General features: G+C 35.8%; 2 protein-coding genes across 2 annotated transcripts; both read left to right on the top strand.

Moving 5' to 3' along the window:
• Positions 1–1,854: 1,854 nt before the first annotated feature.
• LOC121374921 lies at positions 1,855–10,193 on the top strand. Its single transcript, XM_041502060.1, has 2 exons — positions 1,855–1,961; positions 9,865–10,193. Exons 1-2 carry the CDS (start codon positions 1,917–1,919, stop codon positions 10,147–10,149), a joined length of 330 nt encoding a protein of 109 aa, XP_041357994.1. The 5' UTR covers positions 1,855–1,916; the 3' UTR covers positions 10,150–10,193.
• On the top strand, positions 9,892–19,015 carry LOC121374919. The gene is made up of 3 exons (XM_041502055.1): positions 9,892–10,004; positions 11,115–11,315; positions 13,050–19,015. The coding sequence occupies exon 3, from the start codon at positions 13,085–13,087 to the stop codon at positions 16,223–16,225; it is 3,141 nt and encodes a 1,046-aa protein (XP_041357989.1). The 5' UTR covers positions 9,892–10,004; positions 11,115–11,315; positions 13,050–13,084; the 3' UTR covers positions 16,226–19,015.
• The last annotated feature ends 1,970 nt before the right edge of the window (positions 19,016–20,985 follow it).

The raw sequence follows: 20,985 nt of genomic DNA, 5'->3' as shown, positions 1-20,985 counted from the left end.
GGGGGGGGGGGGGGTTCATCCGAATCCCTCGAACCCCACAGCCTACGCCCCTGCAGTACTCTGCCGTTCGAGAGCTAGACGGAGATGTGGACGGGTATGAAAAACAATCGTATCATATTGCCGCTAGCTGAACAACAATATGAAGGCTTAGGTCACTGACATAGTATTGACAACAATTCCTGAAATATATTGGTTGCAGAAGTCGAGAAAACAAAAGAAATTATTGAGATTTGCACCTAAGCCACCCCACACCCCTGTTATAAAATAGGCTGTCACCTATTGTTGCTGCTGTAATTCAACTCTACTCCAGGGCTCCTGGACTAAAATAGGGGGCGAGACGTAGCCCAGTGGTACAACGCTCGCTCGATGCGCGGTCGGTGTGGGATCGATCCCCGTCGGTGGGCCTGTTGGGCTATTTCTCGTTCCAGTCAGTGCATCACGACTGGTATATCAAAGGCCGTGGTATGTACTACCCTGTCTATGGGATGGTGCATATAAAAGATCCCTTGCTGCTAATCGAAAAGAGTAGCCCATGAAGTGGCGACAGCGGGTTTCCTGTCTCAATATCTGTGTGGTCCTTAACCATATGTCTGACGCCATATAACCGTAAATACAATGTGTTGAGTGCGTCGTTAAATAAAACATTTCTTTCTTTTTTTTCCTGGACTACAAAGGGTATTTGCAGACTGGGATTATAAGATGCCGTAGTGACTATAGAGACCGGAGTTGTAAATTAAGAGACAGTGCTACGTAATTCATGAAGACAAACCTCGACATAGCCTACATCTTGATCGCTTTATAAACTAGGGGCCTTTGGCGCCTCCATATGGGGGTCATAGGGGTCCAGTGACACCCTCCCTCCTCCGCCAATTTGAAGTGCCGTTTTAAAGACTTTTTGATATAAAAATTAATCATTCACAATATACAACACTAAATTGCCCTGAACACGCATCTCTGAGTACTTCAATTTCAAATCTTCCGGGGAACATACCCCGAACCCTCTACAGATCTCGATCCCTTTCCACAAACTCAAATTGTCCTTTTTTAGAATTTTCTGTGGAAAAGTATATCTAAAAATGTCCTTGCTACTAATTAAAAAATGTAGCGGGTTTCCTTGCCGATGACTAATAAACCAATGTGCTCTAGTAGTGTCGTTAAACAAAACACTTAATTTTAAAAAAAGTTTTTTTTATATATATATATATTTCACTTTGTCGACCGCCCTTACAAAACCCTGGATCCGTCTCTGAGGTGTAACATACAATGCACCAATTTAATAGTAGAGCCTACCACTATCACAGACCCTCTTGATAATCAATACGGGCGCGTGTGCAAAAGGTGTTGTTTATTTTTATTTTTTATTTTTGTTATTTATTTATTTATTTACTTATTTATTTTGTGGGGGTGGGGGGGTCAGTAAGATATATATATATATATATATATATATATATATATATATATATATATATATATATATATATATATATATATATACATACATAATACGCCGAAATATATATATATCAGTGGGGATCCAGAAAATCCATTTAGGGGGCCCCAATGACGAGGCAGAATGCCAATGGAACTTTGGGAGAGGTTTGGATGGGATAGTAAAAAAAATGAAAATTAATATATAAGAAAATTACTGTCGCAAAATTTAGGGGGGGGGGGGTATATATATCTGTGTGTGTGTGTGTGTGTGTGTGTGTGTGTGTGTGTGTGTGTGTGTGTGTGACTTTGTATTCCCTGACTTGATAATATTTCATCTAGAAGCTTCAAAGCGTTGTAGGCTAAAAATAGAATCTGGAAAATCCAAACTAATACATTCTCCAAAAGTAATCTTTTCCCCGAATCTTTTTAGCGGAAGATTAATTACAGTTAGGGTGGTGGCTCGAAAAAGATATTTGCATGTTATAATGCACATACATTTGAACTGTTCAAAGCTGTTTTGTTTAAAGAAGGTAAGTTATTTATTTTCCTTGTTAGATTTTGTTTTCTAATAGGCCTACCAGATGTTATGTATTCCGAAAGGAGTAGCATCCAAGATTTTGATTTGTGACAAAAGTAAGCTCATCAAAAGAAGTTAAGTTGGTTTTGTTTAACGACACCACTAGAGCACATTGATTATTAATCATCGGCAATTATACGTTAAACATTTGGTCATTTTGACATTTGGTCTTAGAGAGGAAACCGGCCATATCTTTTCATTAGTAACAAGGGATCTTTTTTATCTCACAGACAGGATAGCACATACCACGACCTTTGATATACCAGTCGCTGGGTGGAGCAAAAAATACCCCAATGGGCTCACCGTCGAGGATCGATCCTAGACGGACCGCGCATCACTGGACTAGGTCATTTTAATTACGGTTGTATGGCGTTGGACATTTGGTAAATGACCATAAAGATAATGATAGAGGAAACCTGCTGTCGCCACTCAATGGTCTACTCTTTCCGATTAGCAGAAAACGATCTTCTATATAATACGATAAGAAAGCATGCGTTTGTATGGAATGCAATCTTGTTTGAAATGACTATAAACGTGCAATCAATTTGCCCCTTCCAGTTGTACACCGTTATTCTATTTATGGCGATTAGTCCAATTCGATATATGTAAAAAAAAATGTTACACGGTCGAAAGAAACATTTCACGGCTATAATTTTAAAAGTACAATAATTAGATGACTGAGCTTTGTTTCTTCTTTTTTTCAAATATTCATCATATTAATTTTGTAGTCATCGAAATTCTTTTTATAAACAGATGTGTGTAGTTTAGATTAAATTTAGTGAAAATTAGTTGTAAACATTGTAAAACAATTATCAGGTTGTCAGTAGGTTCAGTTTTCCTGGGAACACGTTTTTCCCTGAGGCTTTTACCCGGAAAATAATCAATATTATTATTTAAAAAAACAGGGGGGAAAATGCAGTAATAAACTCTGGATTGTATACTAGTATAAACCGATTTTATGGCTATGCCATTATTTTATTTTTCGTCTTGAAACGAATTTTATTTAAAATTGTATATTGAAATTAGTTTCCGGCATACTTCGTAATTCACCTGAATCATTTCGTATACCTTCGGCATAATCCCGAATATTTTTAAATCTCAGTGAGATTTACCTCGTTGGTAGAAGATTACTATGACAAAAACCGTGGTATATGCTGTTCTGTAAATATAAATTAATGTGAGTTGGTCAAATTAAAGTAGCAAACACGTTGGGGTTTTTTTCTCACCATATGTTTGAAAGCCAAAGTGTGGTTAAACATTCTGTTCTGTTTGTATTAATGGTAAATGCTTTCTGTTGCCTCGTATCACCATCTGAACCTCAGGCGATCACTCTACCTCTAAGGACAGATCTGTTCTGTTTGTATTAATGGTAAATGCTTTCTGTCGCTAAGGGCAGATCTATTATGTTTGTGTTAATGGTAAATGCTCTCTCTCTCTCTCTCTCTCTCTCTCTCTCTCTCTCTCTCTCTCTCTCTCTCTCTCTCTCTCTCTCTCTCTCTCACACACACACAGACACACACACACACACACACATACACATACACACATACACACACACACACACACACACACACACACACACACACACACACACACAGTGCTAGATTTATAAGGGTGCAATTGCTCCAGGCCCCCCTGCCAGAAGGGCCCAACAGACTGAGGACTTCCTTTATGAAAAAAATGTAATAATTATAAAATTAGTTCATTTTTTTACTTGTCATGTAATAAGATTGATATACATAATACGCCGAAATATATGTGTATGTGTGTGAGTTTGTATTTCCTGGCCTGGTAATATTTCATCTTGAAGCTTCAATGCGTTATAGGCTAAAAATAGAATCTGGAAAATCCATTCCATTTATACATTCTCCAAAAGTAATCTTTTCCCCGAATCTTTTTCCTGGAAGATTAGTTACAGTTAGGGTGGTGGCTCGAAAAAGATATTTGCATGTTATAATGCACATACATTTGAACTGTTCAAAGCTGTTTTGTTTAAAGAAGTTAAGTTATTTATTTTCCTTGTTAGATTTTGTTTTCTAATAACAGATGTTATGTATTCTGAAAGGAGTTGCATCCATGATTTTGATTTGTGACAAAAGTAAGCTCATCAAAAGAAGTTAAGTTGGTCTTGTTTAACGACACCACTAGAGCACATTGATTTATTAATCATCGTCTATTGGATGTCAAACATTTGGTCATTTTTACATTTGGTCTTAGAGAGGAAACCCGCCATATTTTTCCATTAGTAACAAGGGATATTTTGTATGCACTATCCCATAGACAGGATAGTACATACCACGGCCTTTGATATACCAGTCGCTGGCTGGAGCAAAAAATACCCCAATGGGCCCACCGTCGAGGATCGAAAAAACATTTCACGGCTATATTTTTAAAAGTACAATAATTAGATGACTGAGCTTCTTTAAAAAAATAAGAGCATCTTATTAATTTTGTAGTCATCGAAATTCTTTTTATAAAAAGATGTGTTTAATTTAGATTAAGTTTAGTGGAAAATTAGTTGTTAAATTGTCAAACAATTAGCAGGTTGTTAGAAGGTTTAGGTTTCCTGGGAACGCGTTTTTCCTTGAGGTTTTTACCCGGAAAATAATCAATATGAAAGGAAGGAAATGTTTTTATTTAACGACGCACTCATCACATTTTATTTACGGTTATATGGCATCAGACATATGGTTATGGACCACATAGATATATAGAGTGGATGATATCTACTACATGTGTTTGTATTGATTCTGTCCAGTAAGTGTGAAAATGTAGATGATACCTACTATATGTGTTTGTATTGATTCTGTCCAGTAAGTGTGAAAATGTAGATGATATCTACTATATGTGTTTGTATTGATTCTGTCCAGTAAGTGTGAAAATGTAGATGATATCTACTATATGTGTTTGTATTGATTCTGTCCAGTAAGTGTGAAAATGTAGATGATATCTACTACATGTGTTTGTATTGATTCTGTCCAGTAAGTGTGAAAAGGTAGATAATATCTACTGCATGTGTTTGTATTGATTCTGTCCAGTAAGTGTGAAAAGGTAGATAATATCTACTGCATGTGTTTGTATTGATTCTGTCCAGTAAGTGTGAACATGTAGATAATATCTACTATATGTGTTTGTATTGATTCTGTCCAGTAAGTGTGAAAATGTAGATAATATCTACTGCATGTGTTTGTATTGATTCTGTCCAGTAAGTGTGAAAAGGTAGATAATATCTACTGCATGTGTTTGTATTGATTCTGTCCAGTAAGTGTGAACATGTAGATGATATCTACTGCATGTGTTTGTATTGATTCTGTCCAGTAAGTGTGAACATGTAGATGATATCTACTATATGTGTTTGTATTGATTCTGTCCAGTAAGTGTGAAAATGTAGATGATATCTACTATATGTGTTTGTATTGATTCTGTCCAGTAAGTGTGAAAAGGTAGATGATATCTACTGCATGTGTTTGTATTGATTCTGTCCAGTAAGTGTGAAAAGGTAGATGATATCTACTGCATGTGTTTGTATTGATTCTGTCCAGTAAGTGTGAAAAGGTAGATGATATCTACTGCATGTGTTTGTATTGATTCTGTCCAGTAAGTGTGAAAATGTAGATGATATCTACTGCATGTGTTTGTATTGATTCTGTCCAGTAAGTGTGAAAATGTAGATGATATCTACTGCATGTGTTTGTATTGATTCTGTCCAGTAAGTGTGAAAATGTAGATGATATCTACTGCATGTGTTTGTATTGATTCTGTCCAGTAAGTGTGAAAATGTAGATGATATCTACTATATGTGTTTGTATTGATTCTGTCCAGTAAGTGTGAAAATGTAGATGATATCTACTATATGTGTTTGTATTGATTCTGTCCAGTAAGTGTGAAAATGTAGATGATATCTACTACATGTGTTTGTATTGATTCTGTCCAGTAAGTGTGAAAATGTAAATAATATCTACTACATGTGTTTGTATTGATTCTGTCCAGTAAGTGTGAAAATGTAGATGATATCTACTATATGTGTTTGTATTGATTCTGTCCAGTAAGTGTGAAAATGTAGATGATATCTACTATATGTGTTTGTATTGATTCTGTCCAGTAAGTGTGAAAATGTAGATGATATCTACTATATGTGTTTGTATTGATTCTGTCCAGTAAGTGTGAAAATGTAGATAATATCTACTACATGTGTTTGTATTGATTCTGTCCAGTAAGTGTGAAAATGTAGATAATATCTACTACATGTGTTTGTATTGATTCTGTCCAGTAAGTGTGAAAATGTAGATAATATCTACTGCATGTGTTTTTATTGATTCTGTCCAGTAAGTGTGAACATGTAGATAATATCTACTGCATGTGTTTGTATTGATTCTGTCCAGTAAGTGTGAAAATGTAGATAATATCTACTATATGTGTTTGTATTGATTCTGTCCATTAAGTGTGAAAATGTAGATGATATCTACTATATGTGTTTGTATTGATTCTGTCCAGTAAGTGTGAAAATGTAAATAATTTATTCTGTCCAGTAAGTGTGAAAATGTAGATGATATCTACTACATGTGTTTGTATTGATTCTGTCCAGTAAGTGTGAACATGTAGATAATATCTACTATATGTGTTTGTATTGATTCTGTGATATTTATCCCAGTGATGATATTATTAGAAAAAAACCCACTTTTTCTAAGTATAAACTGTGTAACACATGGTGACAACTACCCAAGAGATAATTTTAGGAACGTACTTACACAAGTTATTAACTGTGAAGCATATGTTGATAATCACTCCAATGCTGATGTTGTCATTAGTAATAATATATTTTCTCAAAATGCTGTGACAAATGCTGACAACCATCCTGATATTTTTAGAAATGTATTTACTCCGGTTATAAACTGTGTAACACCTGGTTATAATCATTCCAGTAATGATGTTATTAGTAACAAAAAATTTTTCTCCAAATATGAGCTGTATATCACTCGATGATAATCACCCCAGTGATATTTTGAGAAATGTACATACCCCAGTTATGGATCCTGTAACACAAGGTGACAATCATCTCATTGATATCTTGAGAAATGTAAATAACCATGTTATGATTCCTGTAACACAAGGTGACAATCATCCTAGTGATATCTTGAGAAATGTAAATAACCATGTTATGATTCCTGTAACACAAGGTGACAATCATCCTAGTGATATCTTGAGAAATGTAAATAACCATGTTATGATTCCTGTAACACAAGGTGACAATCATCCCAGTGATATCTTGAGAAATGTAAATAACCATGTTATGATTCCTGTAACACAAGGTGACAATCATCCCAGTGATATCTTGAGAAATGTAAATAATCATGTTATGGTCCCTGTAACACAAGGTGACAATCATCCCAGTGATATCTTGAGAAATGTAAATAATCATGTTATGATTCCTGTAACACAAGGTGACAATTATCCCAATGATATTTTGAGAAATGTACATACCCAAGTTATGATTACTGTAACACATGGTTACAATCATCCCAGTGATATATTTAGTTATGCATTTACACCTGTTATGAACTGAGTACCACATAATGATAACTACCCTGGTGATGATGTTATTATTAGTAAAAATATTTTTTCTTCAAATATGGACTGTATAACACTTGATGATAACCACCCTAATGATTGTTTTACAAATGTACATACTCCAGTTATGAATGCTGTAACATATATTGACAACCATACTGATGCTATTTATAGAAACATACTCACTCCAGTTATGAACTGTGTAACACATGGTGATAATCATTCCAATAATGATGTTATAATTAGTAACAACCTACCTTTTCCAAGTGTAAATTGTATATCACATGATGAAAACTACTCTAGGGATATTTTGAGAAATGTACATACCCCAGTTATGAATTCTTTAACACATACTGATACTCATTCCAGTGATGATGTTATTACTAGTAACAACCTACCTTTTCCAAGTGTTAACTGTATATCACATGATGACAAACATCCCAATGATACTTTTAGAACTGTACTTACCCCGGTTATGAACTGTGTACCACATAATGACAATTATCCCAGAGATATTTTTAGAAATGCAATTATCCTAGTTATGAACTGTGTACCACATGGCCATAACCTTTCTAGTGATGATGTTATTGGTAATGATATATCTTCTTCAAGTATTAAAAATGTGATACATGTTGAGCACTTTTGCAGAGATGTTCCCAAAAATGTACTTACCTCATTTAACATTTGTGATATTATTAACAATATTTCAAATAATAACTCTGGTATACTAAATGACAATCACCCTAACAAATCTGCAAATATATCTTTCTCAAATATGAACTTTTTATCACATACTGACAACCCACCCATTGGTGTTATTGACAATGTGTCTACTAATACCGATAAACCAGATAGAAATACAATAAATACAGACCAGCAAAAGAAATTAATTAATATGGAATCTATACATTTTCTTAGTTTAAGTATATGTGGGATCAGAAGCAAATTATTGATACCTGAATTTGTTGAAAATATCATCAAATATGATATCTTGTGCTTTACTGAGACCAAAATGGATGAATTGGATAAACTTTAAATTCTTCTACCTGGTTATACCTTTTACCTGAATAACCGCCAAAACAAACTACGGCCCTCTGGTGGCATAGCTATTGGTATCAAAGATGAGTTAGTCACCAGTCTCTTTGCGGGTGTTATTGTCTATTTGATCCAATCTTTGAACAGTTAAAATGTATGTGCATTATAACATGTAAATATCTCAAACTGATTGCAATTAACTCTACTGGTCTACCAGTAGATCTAACAGCATTGCGTGGACTCCCATGTCCAGGTGACATTTCGTCTGTAAATAATAATTTAAATATCAACCAGTCATACTTGGCCTTTTACAACGTTATTTGGGAGCATACAAATTGTAAAAAACATATCGAGCGAAACTATTTATGCGGCCACCCTACCACGGACCATACCAATACGTACGGGCCGGGTTATGCGACTGCTCAACTGCAATATATATACTCTTCAAAAAAGTAGGGGAACCTGAAATATTAATGTTAATATCAACTATTAGACCGAACATACGTTTTGACCACAGACATCCTAGTAAAGAACGTTCAGGTCTGTTTATCAACACACCGAAACACATTCCATAGTTTGCACGTACATCACGCAGTTGCCCCGTACACGTGCGTTGGGTGTCATTCTCGATTTTTACAATTTCCAGAAAGGTCGATTAATCACTGTGGAATATTATTTCTGTCAATCTTTTTCATTCTGTTGATCATACAGTTGTTATTTTTTTGTTTTTAGTAATTTTTATTGTTTGAATTTGCGATTTACTGATAAAAAAACTTCAACTTTCAAATTTCACTTCTGACCCCAATCATCCTTCAAGATCTTTGGTGGTCATAAAACCTACTGTAATACTGAACTACCGGTTGTGATATTTGCCCAATTAATTCACTATTATCATATAACCATTCCCCACAGCTAATATACCTTACCATTTTGGCAATTGTAAATTCTTATTAGAGTTCCCCTACTTTTTTGAAGAGTATATATATAGTGAAACTCCTCTAAACCTGACACCCATGGGACCAAGCAAAAAGTCCGGTTTTAAGAGGTATCCAGTTTAGAGAGGTTCTCTTCTATACATTAATTGCATCGAAAAAACGTCCGGTTTTGAGGGAATTCCAGATTACTGAGGGTTCGGTTTTGAGGGAATTCCAGATTACTGAGGGTCCGGTTTTGAGGGAATTCCAGATTACTGAGGGTCCGGTTTTAAGAGATTTCACTGTACCTGTATATTCCTTTGTTTTTTTTAATTTCAGGCTGCAGCTCTGGATGTTTGGACCAAACCAATACTGCCGAAAGGAAGTTTGGCTGTGGCCGTTGTGAATGGGAATAACAAAGGCGTGCCGCGAAAAGCTGTGATTCAGTTGAAAGAACTTGGATTAACCAACCCATCAGGGTATAATGTGACAGAGACCTTTGACGGAACAGCTTTAGGATTGTTTAGACCCCTTGATAAATTAACTGTTGAGGCCAATCCCTCTGGTATTTATCTTTTCACTGCTGTACCCATTAACACTGGTGCCAAAACTATAATAGTATAATAAATTACTCATCAGAGGTTTTTTAAATTTTTATGTCATAGTATATTTTATGATTAAATTGTTATGAGGTGCTTCAATCACAGGAGAATTTAAGCTTTATGGTCAATATAACTGTTCTCCTGTTGTCATATTTATCTCTACATTTATACTCATACACACTGATGCCACATACCAGTGTATGAATCATGTTTTACAAAAGTGTTAATAGAAAATCTTAGAATGATTTGACTCTATGATGATTTCAGTGTTAGTGTGATCAGTCTGTCTGCCATTCACTTTTTCTGTTATAAAACGTTAGACAGCTATATCCATCATAACCACCAGTATGGAAACCTAGAGACAACATTTACATAATGCCACTGGGTTTGATTTAGGAGTCCTACAGCAATGGTAGATCCAAAAGAATGTAGAATATGAGATAGCTTACTGCAACATTCCAACCAACAACATGACATTTGAATTTATTTTATTTTTTCTAGATTTCTGTCTGGACAAAATGTGGGTAAAATCTAACGAAAAAGAAAGACAGGAGAGCAGTTTATTGTAGTTGTTAACAATTTGGTTCAGACTTTAGTTGTGCTGAATGCTTCTCCATTTACACGGAGTGCAAGCACATTACAATTGTTACAGTCCCAAGTGATTTATGCAAAGATTATATGTCGGATCGACTAATTTGTAGTTATTTATCATAAATAAATGTAAAAATAGTGAAAAACATGACACTATATTATTGGCTATTGTAGCATTTTAACCATTAAAGTACACTTTATATACAACTCCGTGGTTAAATTATAAGTTTTGACAAATCCAATATGTTTATGGTTATTCTGATTGCTAGTAACTTTATTAATTACCTTTTCTATCAGTTACTTAGTTTCCATTCAGGTGGGATATCATTATGGCTACCTAGATAATAAAGATGACGTCTGTCTTGACTATTGCTTTGTTTCTTTCTGTTTTTATAGTTGATAATTGGTGACTATGGTTTGAGTTGGAACCAGCAGAAGGTACAGATGGGGATGTGGGCGATAATGGCATCGCCTCTCTTCATGTCTGTGGATCTGGACAAGATTGACGCCCAGTCGCGAAGTCTTCTTCTCAATCGACGGGTTCTCGCAATTAACCAAGACAAACTGGGAATCCAGGGCACGAAGCTAATGAGCAAGGTTTGTTGATTGTTTCAGAAACACCTTAGGTCTAGTCCTGGTTTAGCAGTTTTGTAACACACAGACGACAAACTGCCTCCCAGTAGGTAATTGGTTGATGATGAAGATGAGAAGTAGACTGTAGTCCAGTGGTCAGAGTGTTCACTTCGTGTAGTTGGTCATGGGATAAGTTTCCCTTGGAAGAATCATTGCATTATTTTCTGTCTCAATCAGCATTTCTTGGCTTGTTTATCCATGATGTGATGCATGGTTTGACTGTGGAATACTGCACATAGAACCCCATACTGCAAGAAAAATATAGTGCTTTGCATGTGCATGGCAGTAAGATGATTCACCTGCTAGTTAATCACTAATCAGTCAAAACTAGGGTACATCATTGTGTCATTGCCAGCATACTGTCAAACTTGGATTATGAAGGCTGAAAACAGGTTGATTTTTATTATATATGATTTTGCAACTAGTAAAGTGGCCTAATTATTTTTTTAAAGCAAGTCTGTCATGTTGAATGTGATTTCACCATGCCCACAATGTGGTATTTGCTCTCATATCTAGGTCATATAAAACATGACAACAAAAGTCTGTGGTCAGCTATGTCAGTCAGGGATCAGCTATGCACCAACTCTCAAGCACTGCAGCAACCTGGTTTCAGAACAACTTGGAGAACACTATCTACACATGTAAAATTATATACTCTTCAAAAAAAGTATGGGAACCTGAAATATTAATGTTATTATCAACTATTAGACCGAACATACGTTTTGACCACAGACATCCTAGTAAAGAACATTCAGGTCTGTTTATCAACACACCGAAACACATTCCATAGTTTTCACATGCCTCACGCAGTTGCTCCGTACACGTGCGTCGGGTGTCATTCTCGATTTTTACAATTTCCAGAAAGGTCCATTAATCACCGTGGAACATTATTTCTGTCAATCTGTTGTTTATACAGTTTTTATTCATTTTTATTGTTTGAATTTGTGATTTACTGATAAAAAACGTCAAATTTCAAATTTCACTTCTAAACCCTAATCGTCCTTCAAGATCTTTAGTGGTCATAAAACCTACTGTAATACTGAACTACCGGTTGTAATGTTTGCCCAATTAATTCACTATTATCAAATAACCATTCCCCACAGCTAATATACCTTACAATTTTGGCAATTGTAAATTCTTATTAGAGTTCCCCTACTTTGTTTGAAGAGTATTTTAAAGAAGTAAATCAATCTTCAATTTTACATTACAAATTATTTATTTTATACATGTTTTAATGCATTTAATGCGAGATCGGTCTGGTGAGATACAAGTTTGTTTTAATCCACAAAACAACAACAATAGCAACAACAACAAAAACGAACCCCCGCCCCCCCCAAAATAAACCCACCCCCCCCCCAAAAAACAAAAAAAAAAACAACAACACACACTTTAACCCCCACCACCACCATAAACAAACAAAAAAAAAAGAAAAAAAGAAAAAAAAAGAAAAGAAAAAAAAGAACCAACAACCTAAAACGACCCCAAACAAACAACAATACGAAATTGAGTCACTTGGTCTAGAAAAATAAATTCCCTACCCTTTCCAAACCTCGACAAGTTGGGCATCAAATGATTAGATAAAATTCGGTCGTAGTAAGAAAAAGCTTAATTATAATCCACCCACCCCTGCACTCGAAGAAAGCATGAATACTAATAATAACCATATATGCAACTAATTACTTTTTTCTTTTATTACAGTTACTGCAGAACTAATATTATTATATATCCTCACGATGGATGAACAAATAGAAGTGGATATTTCCGACGAAGCAAAGAAAATATACTTTATCAAACGAGGCGAAATATTAAACAATGTTTCTGCAATCGAGGCAAAGATTGAACATGAGCTGAAAGAGTTAACCGAGGAATTAACTCGTAAACTAGGAATAGGACCAAATGAGCAATTAATTAGCGAGCTGGCCAAATCTTTCAAAAATGGTCCCCTCATTTCAAAAATCAACAACAAATCTTTTCTGAAGAGACTGCAAGAGACAAAAGAAAGCATTTCTGAAGAGACTGAAAACCGTGGAGATACTACTGACTACAAATCAACAGATCGGTCGAAACAAAAGCAAAACAAGTCTTCAGCGTCATTTCGTGATAACATTGGACACCAAACACAGTCAACATCGACAGAAACAATTTGTGAAGACATTCCACAAAACACAGATTTTGCCGAAGAACCATCAAAAAAGGAAATACAGAATGCAAAATCAAATGGACTACATTTAGGTATTTTAAACTTCGGATCCTGTGATAGAAATGTATCGCAAACAAGTGGATTGTCAGTTTCATTTCTCAATTTAGACAATAGTCGGGGACATTCTGGAATAACGCAAAAGAAGAGTGGATTCTCTGTTACTTGTGGAAATGTGAAATATACAGGAGAAGATAACAGTACAAAGTCCTGCGTTTCTGAAGTAGAAGGATTTGACTTGACAGCTGGAAACATTTCCATAACTAATACTGACAACAGCAAGGAGACATCGTTAACTGTCACCAAAGGAGCATCTATTACTTGTGGTACTGCGTCGGTCACTTTAAACAATAACAGTGAGAAAGAAGCAACAGTCAAGACAACTGGACTGTCGGCTGATTTAATAAAAATCAGAGGTACAGGAAACGACTCTTCTAGAACTCAGTGTGTCTTGGAAACACAAGGAGCATCAGTATCTTGCGGCATGTTTAAAAGTTCTGCTGTAACCAGTGAGACAAACAATATAGTTTCCAAAACAACTGGTTTCAGTGCTGATGTTGCAAGTGTCAGAGCAACATTGGTTGATAACAGTCAAAATGATTCAGTATCAATTCGGAGTGGTTTCAGTGCTGATGTTGCAAATGTCAGAGCATCATTTGTTGATAACAGTAAAAATGATGCAAGGTCAATTCGAAGTGGTTTCAGTGCTGATGTTGTCAATGTCAGAGCAACATTGGTTGATAACAGTAAAAATGATGCAAGGTCAATTCGAAAAGGTTTCAGTGCTGATGTTGCCAATGTCAGAGAAACATTGGTTGATAACAGTAAAAATGATGCAAGGTCAATTCGGAGTGGTTTCAGTGCTGATGTTGCCAATGTCAGAGCAACATTGGTTGATAACAGTAAAAATGATGCACGGTCAATTCGGAGTGGTTTCAGTGCTGATGTTGCAAATGTCAGAGCAACATTGGTTGATAACAGTAAAAATGATGCAAGATCAATTCGGAGTGGTTTCAGTGCTGATGTTGCAAATGTCAGAACAACATTGGTTGATAACAGTAAAAATGATGCAAGGTCATTTCGGAGTGGTTTCAGTGCTGATGTTGCAAATGTCAGAGCAACATTGGTTGATAACAGTAAAAATGATGCAAGGTCAATTCGGAGTAGTTTCAGTGCTGATGTTGCAAATGTCAGAGCAACATTGGTTGATAACAGTAAAAATGATGCAAGGTCAATTCGGAGTGGTTTCAGTGCTGATGTTGCAAATATCAAAACAACATTTGTTGATGATAGTAAAAATGAATCAACATCAGTTCGAACTGGCTTCAGTGTTGATGCTGCAAACGATAAATCAATATGGTTTGACTACAGTAAAAATGAATCAACATCAGTTCGAACTGGCTTTAGTGCAGACGTTGCAAATACTAAAGCATCTTTTGCTGACAAAAGTGAAAATAAATCAACATCAATTCGAACTGGCTTCAGTGCTAATGTTGCAAATAAAAAATCAATATTGTTTGACAATAGTAAAAATGAATCAACGTCAATTCAAAATGGCTGCAGTGTTGATGTTGCAAATGTCAAAGCAACATGTGTTGATAATAGTAAAAATGAATCAACATCAATTGGAAATGGCTGCAGTGTTGATATTGGAAATGTCAAAGCCACTTTGATTGACGGCAGTAAAAACGAATCCACATCGATTAGAACTGGTTTCAGTGCTAATGTCGCTAATATCAAAGCAACATGTGTTGAAGATAGCAAATGTGAATCAACATCAATTCAAACTGGTTACAGTGCTGATGTTGCAAATGTCAAGGCCACTTTGATTAACAAAAGTGAAAACGAATCGGCATCATTTCGAACCGGAATCACTGTAAACGCCTTAAATATGGAAGCTGCAGCTAATGACAGACGGAAAAGGAAGACCGCATCAAGTGGAAGTGGGTTTAACGCCGATATTGGAAACGTTCACCTTCTGTGTAACAACACGAGTGATCATACCACTGCTTCTGTGAGAAGCGGCCTGAACGCAAACGTGGCTAACCTGCGTGTTATGGTGAGTGACAACAGCGAAAAGCAGTCAGCAACTTCTCAGTCTGGTCTAAATGGTAGGATCGGAAACGTGAGTGTCGTGTACAACAACGTCGCGAAGAATGAGAAAAGTTCCACACAATCTGAAAGCAGACAACCGAATGAAGTCGTAATGACTTCGAGTGAATGCAGCTCACAGGGGAATGAATCACACTCCTTTTCAAAAGGTACAACCACATCTGAGATTCATCAACGGTCTCAAAGCATACATGTTCAGAAATCTGTGGAGGAACTGAAAAAAATCGTTGAGGTTGTAAAAGCGAGAGAAAATGGACTAACAGCACAAATACAAGTGGGCAGTTCGAATGATTCTTTCCCTGCCATTAGTGATGCCAGACAACTGAGGGAAAACCTTCTAGGTCGACATAAAAAGCATCTCTCCGCGTCTTCAGAAGGTAATGGAAGGTCGCTGAGCGTCGGGTCGCAGCAAGACACAGAAGCTGAACATAGAGTAGTGGAACAAGAAGAGTCTAACAAGCCATTTGGAGCGCAGAAGAACATCCACACGATATTTACACAGGGCGGCCATAGCACCAAATCAGTAAAATATTTGAAAAGCAATGTAGCCTGTTTTGGGGAATGATTAGTGATGAAACACTCGTTTGTGGATTGATATTGCTATATGTGGAGTCTTTGAACATTTACGTAACATTATAGGGGGAAACGGGCTATCAAGTGATGCCTCACAAAACGTTATGGGGGAGGGATGTTAGGTAATGTTTTATAATAATGTCTCATTTCTGTTCACTCAGTAAAATGCAACCAATGATGTCTATATTTTTTGTAACACATTATTTTAAAAATTTTAAATCTAGTATTACAAATGGACAATGTTTGTCAAATTACATTACAATGACAAGAAAAGTGATTTGAAGGTGTGTGGTCTAAGCAGTACAAAACGTTACATGAAGCAGAGGGTATTAAAATGCCAGATTTTGAGTTACGAGACTGTTGAACAGCCCCTGTAGATCAACGTTTTAATACACTGTATAAGTGTAAATAGACTAAAACAGAACGACAGCTAAGCACATAGACAGACGGACGGACAAAAACCATTTGAATAACAATTGCATGATTCATCAATGAACAATAGGACGATGATAAATAATACATATTTAGTTCCGTTAAATATTGTCTATATACTTCAACAGTCAGTTGATTTGTATTGTGGGTTGGTTGAGCTGTAGAAAATTATACATTAATTTTTGTGTTGATCTTAATATACATATTTAGTCCGGTTAAAAATTGTCTATATACTTCAATACTCGGCGTGATTTGTATTACATGTATAGGTTGGTTGAACTGTAGCAAAATATACTTCATTTTTGTGTGACAACAGTAAAAATGAGCCAACATCAAAGAGAAGTGCTGACTTTGCTGCAAATATGAAATTTATTGTTAAAAATAGCAGTACAAACAACAGTGAAGAGGAATGAACATCAGTTGGAACTGGCGTGAGTATCACGTGTAACACAGCTGTTGGAAACGAGGAAGATTGGAAAAAGAGTCAACAGGAAAATAAACCTAGTTCTGAGACTCTTCAACTCGCTAAAAGTACGATTGGTCGTGAAAGTATGGACAGAATTAACGAAATTGTGAAAGCCGTAAATACGAGAGCAAACGGACTGAGAGACGAAATACACGAAGACATTTCATCTAAAATGGACCATAAGAAATTTCTTTCTACTTCTTCAGAACATACAAGACAATTACAGAGAGAGTTGTCGCTACAAAATGAAGAAAATGAAAACACATCTGTGGAACATGAAAATCCCAAGAAACCATTTGGGTCACACAAAAACATCCACACTTTAGAAACACTGTAGAGCCAAAGTAAGAAACCAGTGAAAATGAAGGGCAACATTGCCTATTTTGGTGAATGATTAGTGATAGCACCCACGTTAGTAAGAACACTGTGCTGTCAGATCAGGCCAGGTCAAGTCAAGTCATAGGGTTTAACGTGCACATTCAGAACAAGCTGTTGTAGCGCACGCCTGTCATGGGCATAGGTGTCGGCCTGGGTCAAATCATGTTATATGTACTCCATGGTGATGACCTTGATTCCATAGCTACACCTATCAATGAAATGAACACAAATGAAACAGACTGTCGTGTGACACCTGTTAATTAGTTGTAGTTGGTAAAGACGTTTTTATTTCTTGTAACCTGTCTTATTTGAGGGTATGTAGAAATAGAATTAAGCTATATAATGCAATTTTACGTTATATTCCTTTGTCTCATTATCATCTTGTGTGTATAGGATAACGCATGCCTCCGAGGTTATGGTTGGGATAGTAAAACCCGAGGGAAGAAAGGTTTGTGAAAGTAAGACCTGAGGGCGAAGCCCGAAGTCTTACTTTCACAAACCTTTCTTCCCGAGGGTTTTACTATCCCAACCATAACCAAGGAGAAGTGCGTTATCCAACATACAAATCGTTAATAAGTGTTGTTTATTCTGCGTTTTATGATAAAGCAATTTTTATTTGGAAAAAAAAACCCCAACAATCTTTCCCTCGTCGAAAAAAATAGAACAGTCGACAGTTTCATTGAATTCACCTATGCACGTGCACGAGTTGGGTCAGCCCACATGTGTCGAGAGAAGTCACGTGACTATCACTGGAATTTCTCGTGCGGTACACCGCGTGGTCATATTCGCAAATGCAGTGGACTGTCATGGACCCAAGCGAAGTTTTACTTCTGTGGTAAAACCTGCGTTGGAGGTTTTACTTCTGTGGTAAAACCTTCAATGAAGTTTTACCTAGAATATAATCATCATCCAATAGCATAGGGGTAATTCGGGATAGGTTTGTATAAGCGTACGGTACTCGGGTCCGGGTCGAGTTTGACCCTCGAGTACTCGAGTCCAATATATTGGACTCGTGAAGGCCCTAGTTAATTTTGGTTATGTTTGTTGTTTATGTTGTTTTTGTTGGGTTATTTTTGGGTGGGTTGTTTGTTGTTTAATGGTTTTATGAATGTTTTTGATGGGGGTGGATATTACTATTTATTATTATTATTATTTTTGTGGCGGAAAGGAAACATTTAAATCAATATGTATACAGTATATATGTATACAGTATATGTATATGCAGTCGGATTGTAATAAATAGGGTCTGTATATTATCATAGGTGGTGGCATAAAAAATAGTTGTAGTTTTGGTAATGACATATCTATTATTTTAACTATGATTTTAAAAATGATGTTTTAACCGTAATTTTTTTTAATTTGTATTTAGAAAAAGGAAGTGAAAAAATCCTATTATAGTTTTTGTGTGTGTTTTATTTTTTTTTATTTTTTTTTTTCCTTTTTAAGGCGTCGGAAGCGGGGAGCGGGCCGGGTAGCACCAGCATTTCTCCCAACACCACTAAGTAAGATATAATTCCCCCCCCCCCCCCCCCCCCCCCCCAGTTGTTTTCATCTTCCGACGTCTTTGGGTTGTTGAGTTGTAGTAAAAGATTCTTCTTTTTACTGTGGATCCTAACAGGTAATTAACATTCTGTATGTATTTAAACACGGGTGCTGTGTTGTTTTCACTTTAATAATCATTAACTTCTCTTTTTTCAAACTGTATTTTTAGTTTAGTTTTACGACATGAAAAATGGCACACAACAAAACGCCATTATAAATTAAATAACCTGTGTCAACAACGCAAATACGGCAAAACAATGAATTAATTATTTTTCAGTCACTATATGCGATATAAAACTATTTTAACTACTTACTTTATTGTTTAGTTTACAAAAAGTGCAAATTCCCATTCGTTCCAATATAGTATCGTGTCCATAACTCATTTAATAGGTATATAAGGTTTCACGTGCACGTTCAGAACAAACTGTTGTAGCACACGCCTGTCATGGGCGCAGGTTTTGGCTCACACCAACTGTTCCGTCCTTACCTCAATATCATTTAACGTGTTTTTTCATTTATTATATTTTCAATAATACATCTTGTCAAACGGTTATAATATAAATAACTCTTTTTTAATTTTGTCCAGTTCAAATAAGATATACCTGTCTGTAATTGTGACCTCTATGAGGAGGTGGTCTTCTAACAAAGGTAGATATTGTATATTGTAGAGCTATTTTAATGTGTTCTTTGTACCACTGTAGTTGCTATACTATAGTTCGTCCCATCATTCTATAAATATGTTTTGATTTTTTAATTATTTTTTGTTGTAAATAATGTTAGTTTGGTCTGCCGTAAGAAGAAAAGTAAATGTGTGTGTTTGGAAATGACGAACATTTATTATTTTTGTGTGTAATTTAGAAAACAATCGTTTCAGAAATAAATAACTTGTAGTAAATTCCATAGCATGAAAAAAAAAAAAAAGGCGTTTCCCGTGGGACGGACTATAGATGTCTGTATGGCAGGTTCAATGTGTAAATATATCGAGGTGTGTATATTTATTATATAACATTTCTGGATGTTAACAATTATTACATTCATATGGTTGTTTAGGGTTACGGTTAAGGTTAAGATATGGGTCAGGTTTTTAATGGTGGCATAGAATTGTCATCGACATAATGACATAATTTAGGGTTCAGGTTACGGTTGGGGTTAGTTTTTACAATTGTTGTGATACAATTTCACATTATGTAGGCTTTGTTGTATAATTATATTGACAAAACGCTTAGAAATATTCCATATTATCACAGAAACGTTTCTAGATTATGGCGATGACAGTTCTGTATAAAAGACGTGCAACCTTGTGGTTGTCAAGCCTCGGTATCATGTCGTGTGTGGTTGTTATTCTGGTTTTACGGGAAATGCTAGCTGTGAATGTTCTATGTTATAAGAAAAGAAACCAATCACACAATGGATACGTGCTTATATTAGTATTACTGTCAAACATCTATAATTATAGGGCTGTAAACGAACCACTACACATTATTACATTACAAGTAATAGTGTGTGTAGAATGATGGAAATACATGATGAAACGGTTTCAGTCCCAACTCATTTTGCCCGAATATCTCTTATAATTTTTGGCCGAATTTAAGGATTTGCTCTATCAATCCCTTCCCCGACTTCTAGTCTCGTACGCTTATGATTTAAACACGTCTGTATCGGGTACAGCTTCTGTGTCCCGGGAAATCATTTAATGTGTTCAGGTCACGTGAGAAAATAAAAATAGACTAGTCACGCGTCAAGCAAGATCGCACGGGTTGATTAATTGGTTAAATTAAGACCAATCTTCCGGCTATGAAAAGTTAAAGCTTGTTTTGTTTAACGACACTACTAGAGCACATTGATTTTTAAATCATCGGCTATTGGATGTCAAACATTTGATCATTTTGATTTTAGTCTTAGAGAGGAAACCCGGTAAATGTTTTCATCAGTAG

Source organism: Gigantopelta aegis, chromosome 6, assembly GCF_016097555.1.
Source record: "Gigantopelta aegis isolate Gae_Host chromosome 6, Gae_host_genome, whole genome shotgun sequence".
NCBI classification, from domain to species: domain Eukaryota; kingdom Metazoa; phylum Mollusca; class Gastropoda; order Neomphalida; family Peltospiridae; genus Gigantopelta; species Gigantopelta aegis.
The sequence above is the reverse complement of the archived record's forward strand: the minus strand, read 5'-3'. Positions and strand labels throughout refer to the sequence as shown.

Coding starts and splice junctions, on each gene's coding strand:
- LOC121374921 (XM_041502060.1), top strand. CDS start 1,917: ATGCACATACATTTGAACTGTTCAAAGCTGTTTTGTTTAAAGAAG. Junction 1,962..9,864: donor AGCTGTTTTGTTTAAAGAAG/GTAAGTTATTTA, acceptor TTTTAATTTCAG/GCTGCAGCTCTGGATGTTTG.
- LOC121374919 (XM_041502055.1), top strand. CDS start 13,085: ATGGATGAACAAATAGAAGTGGATATTTCCGACGAAGCAAAGAAAATA.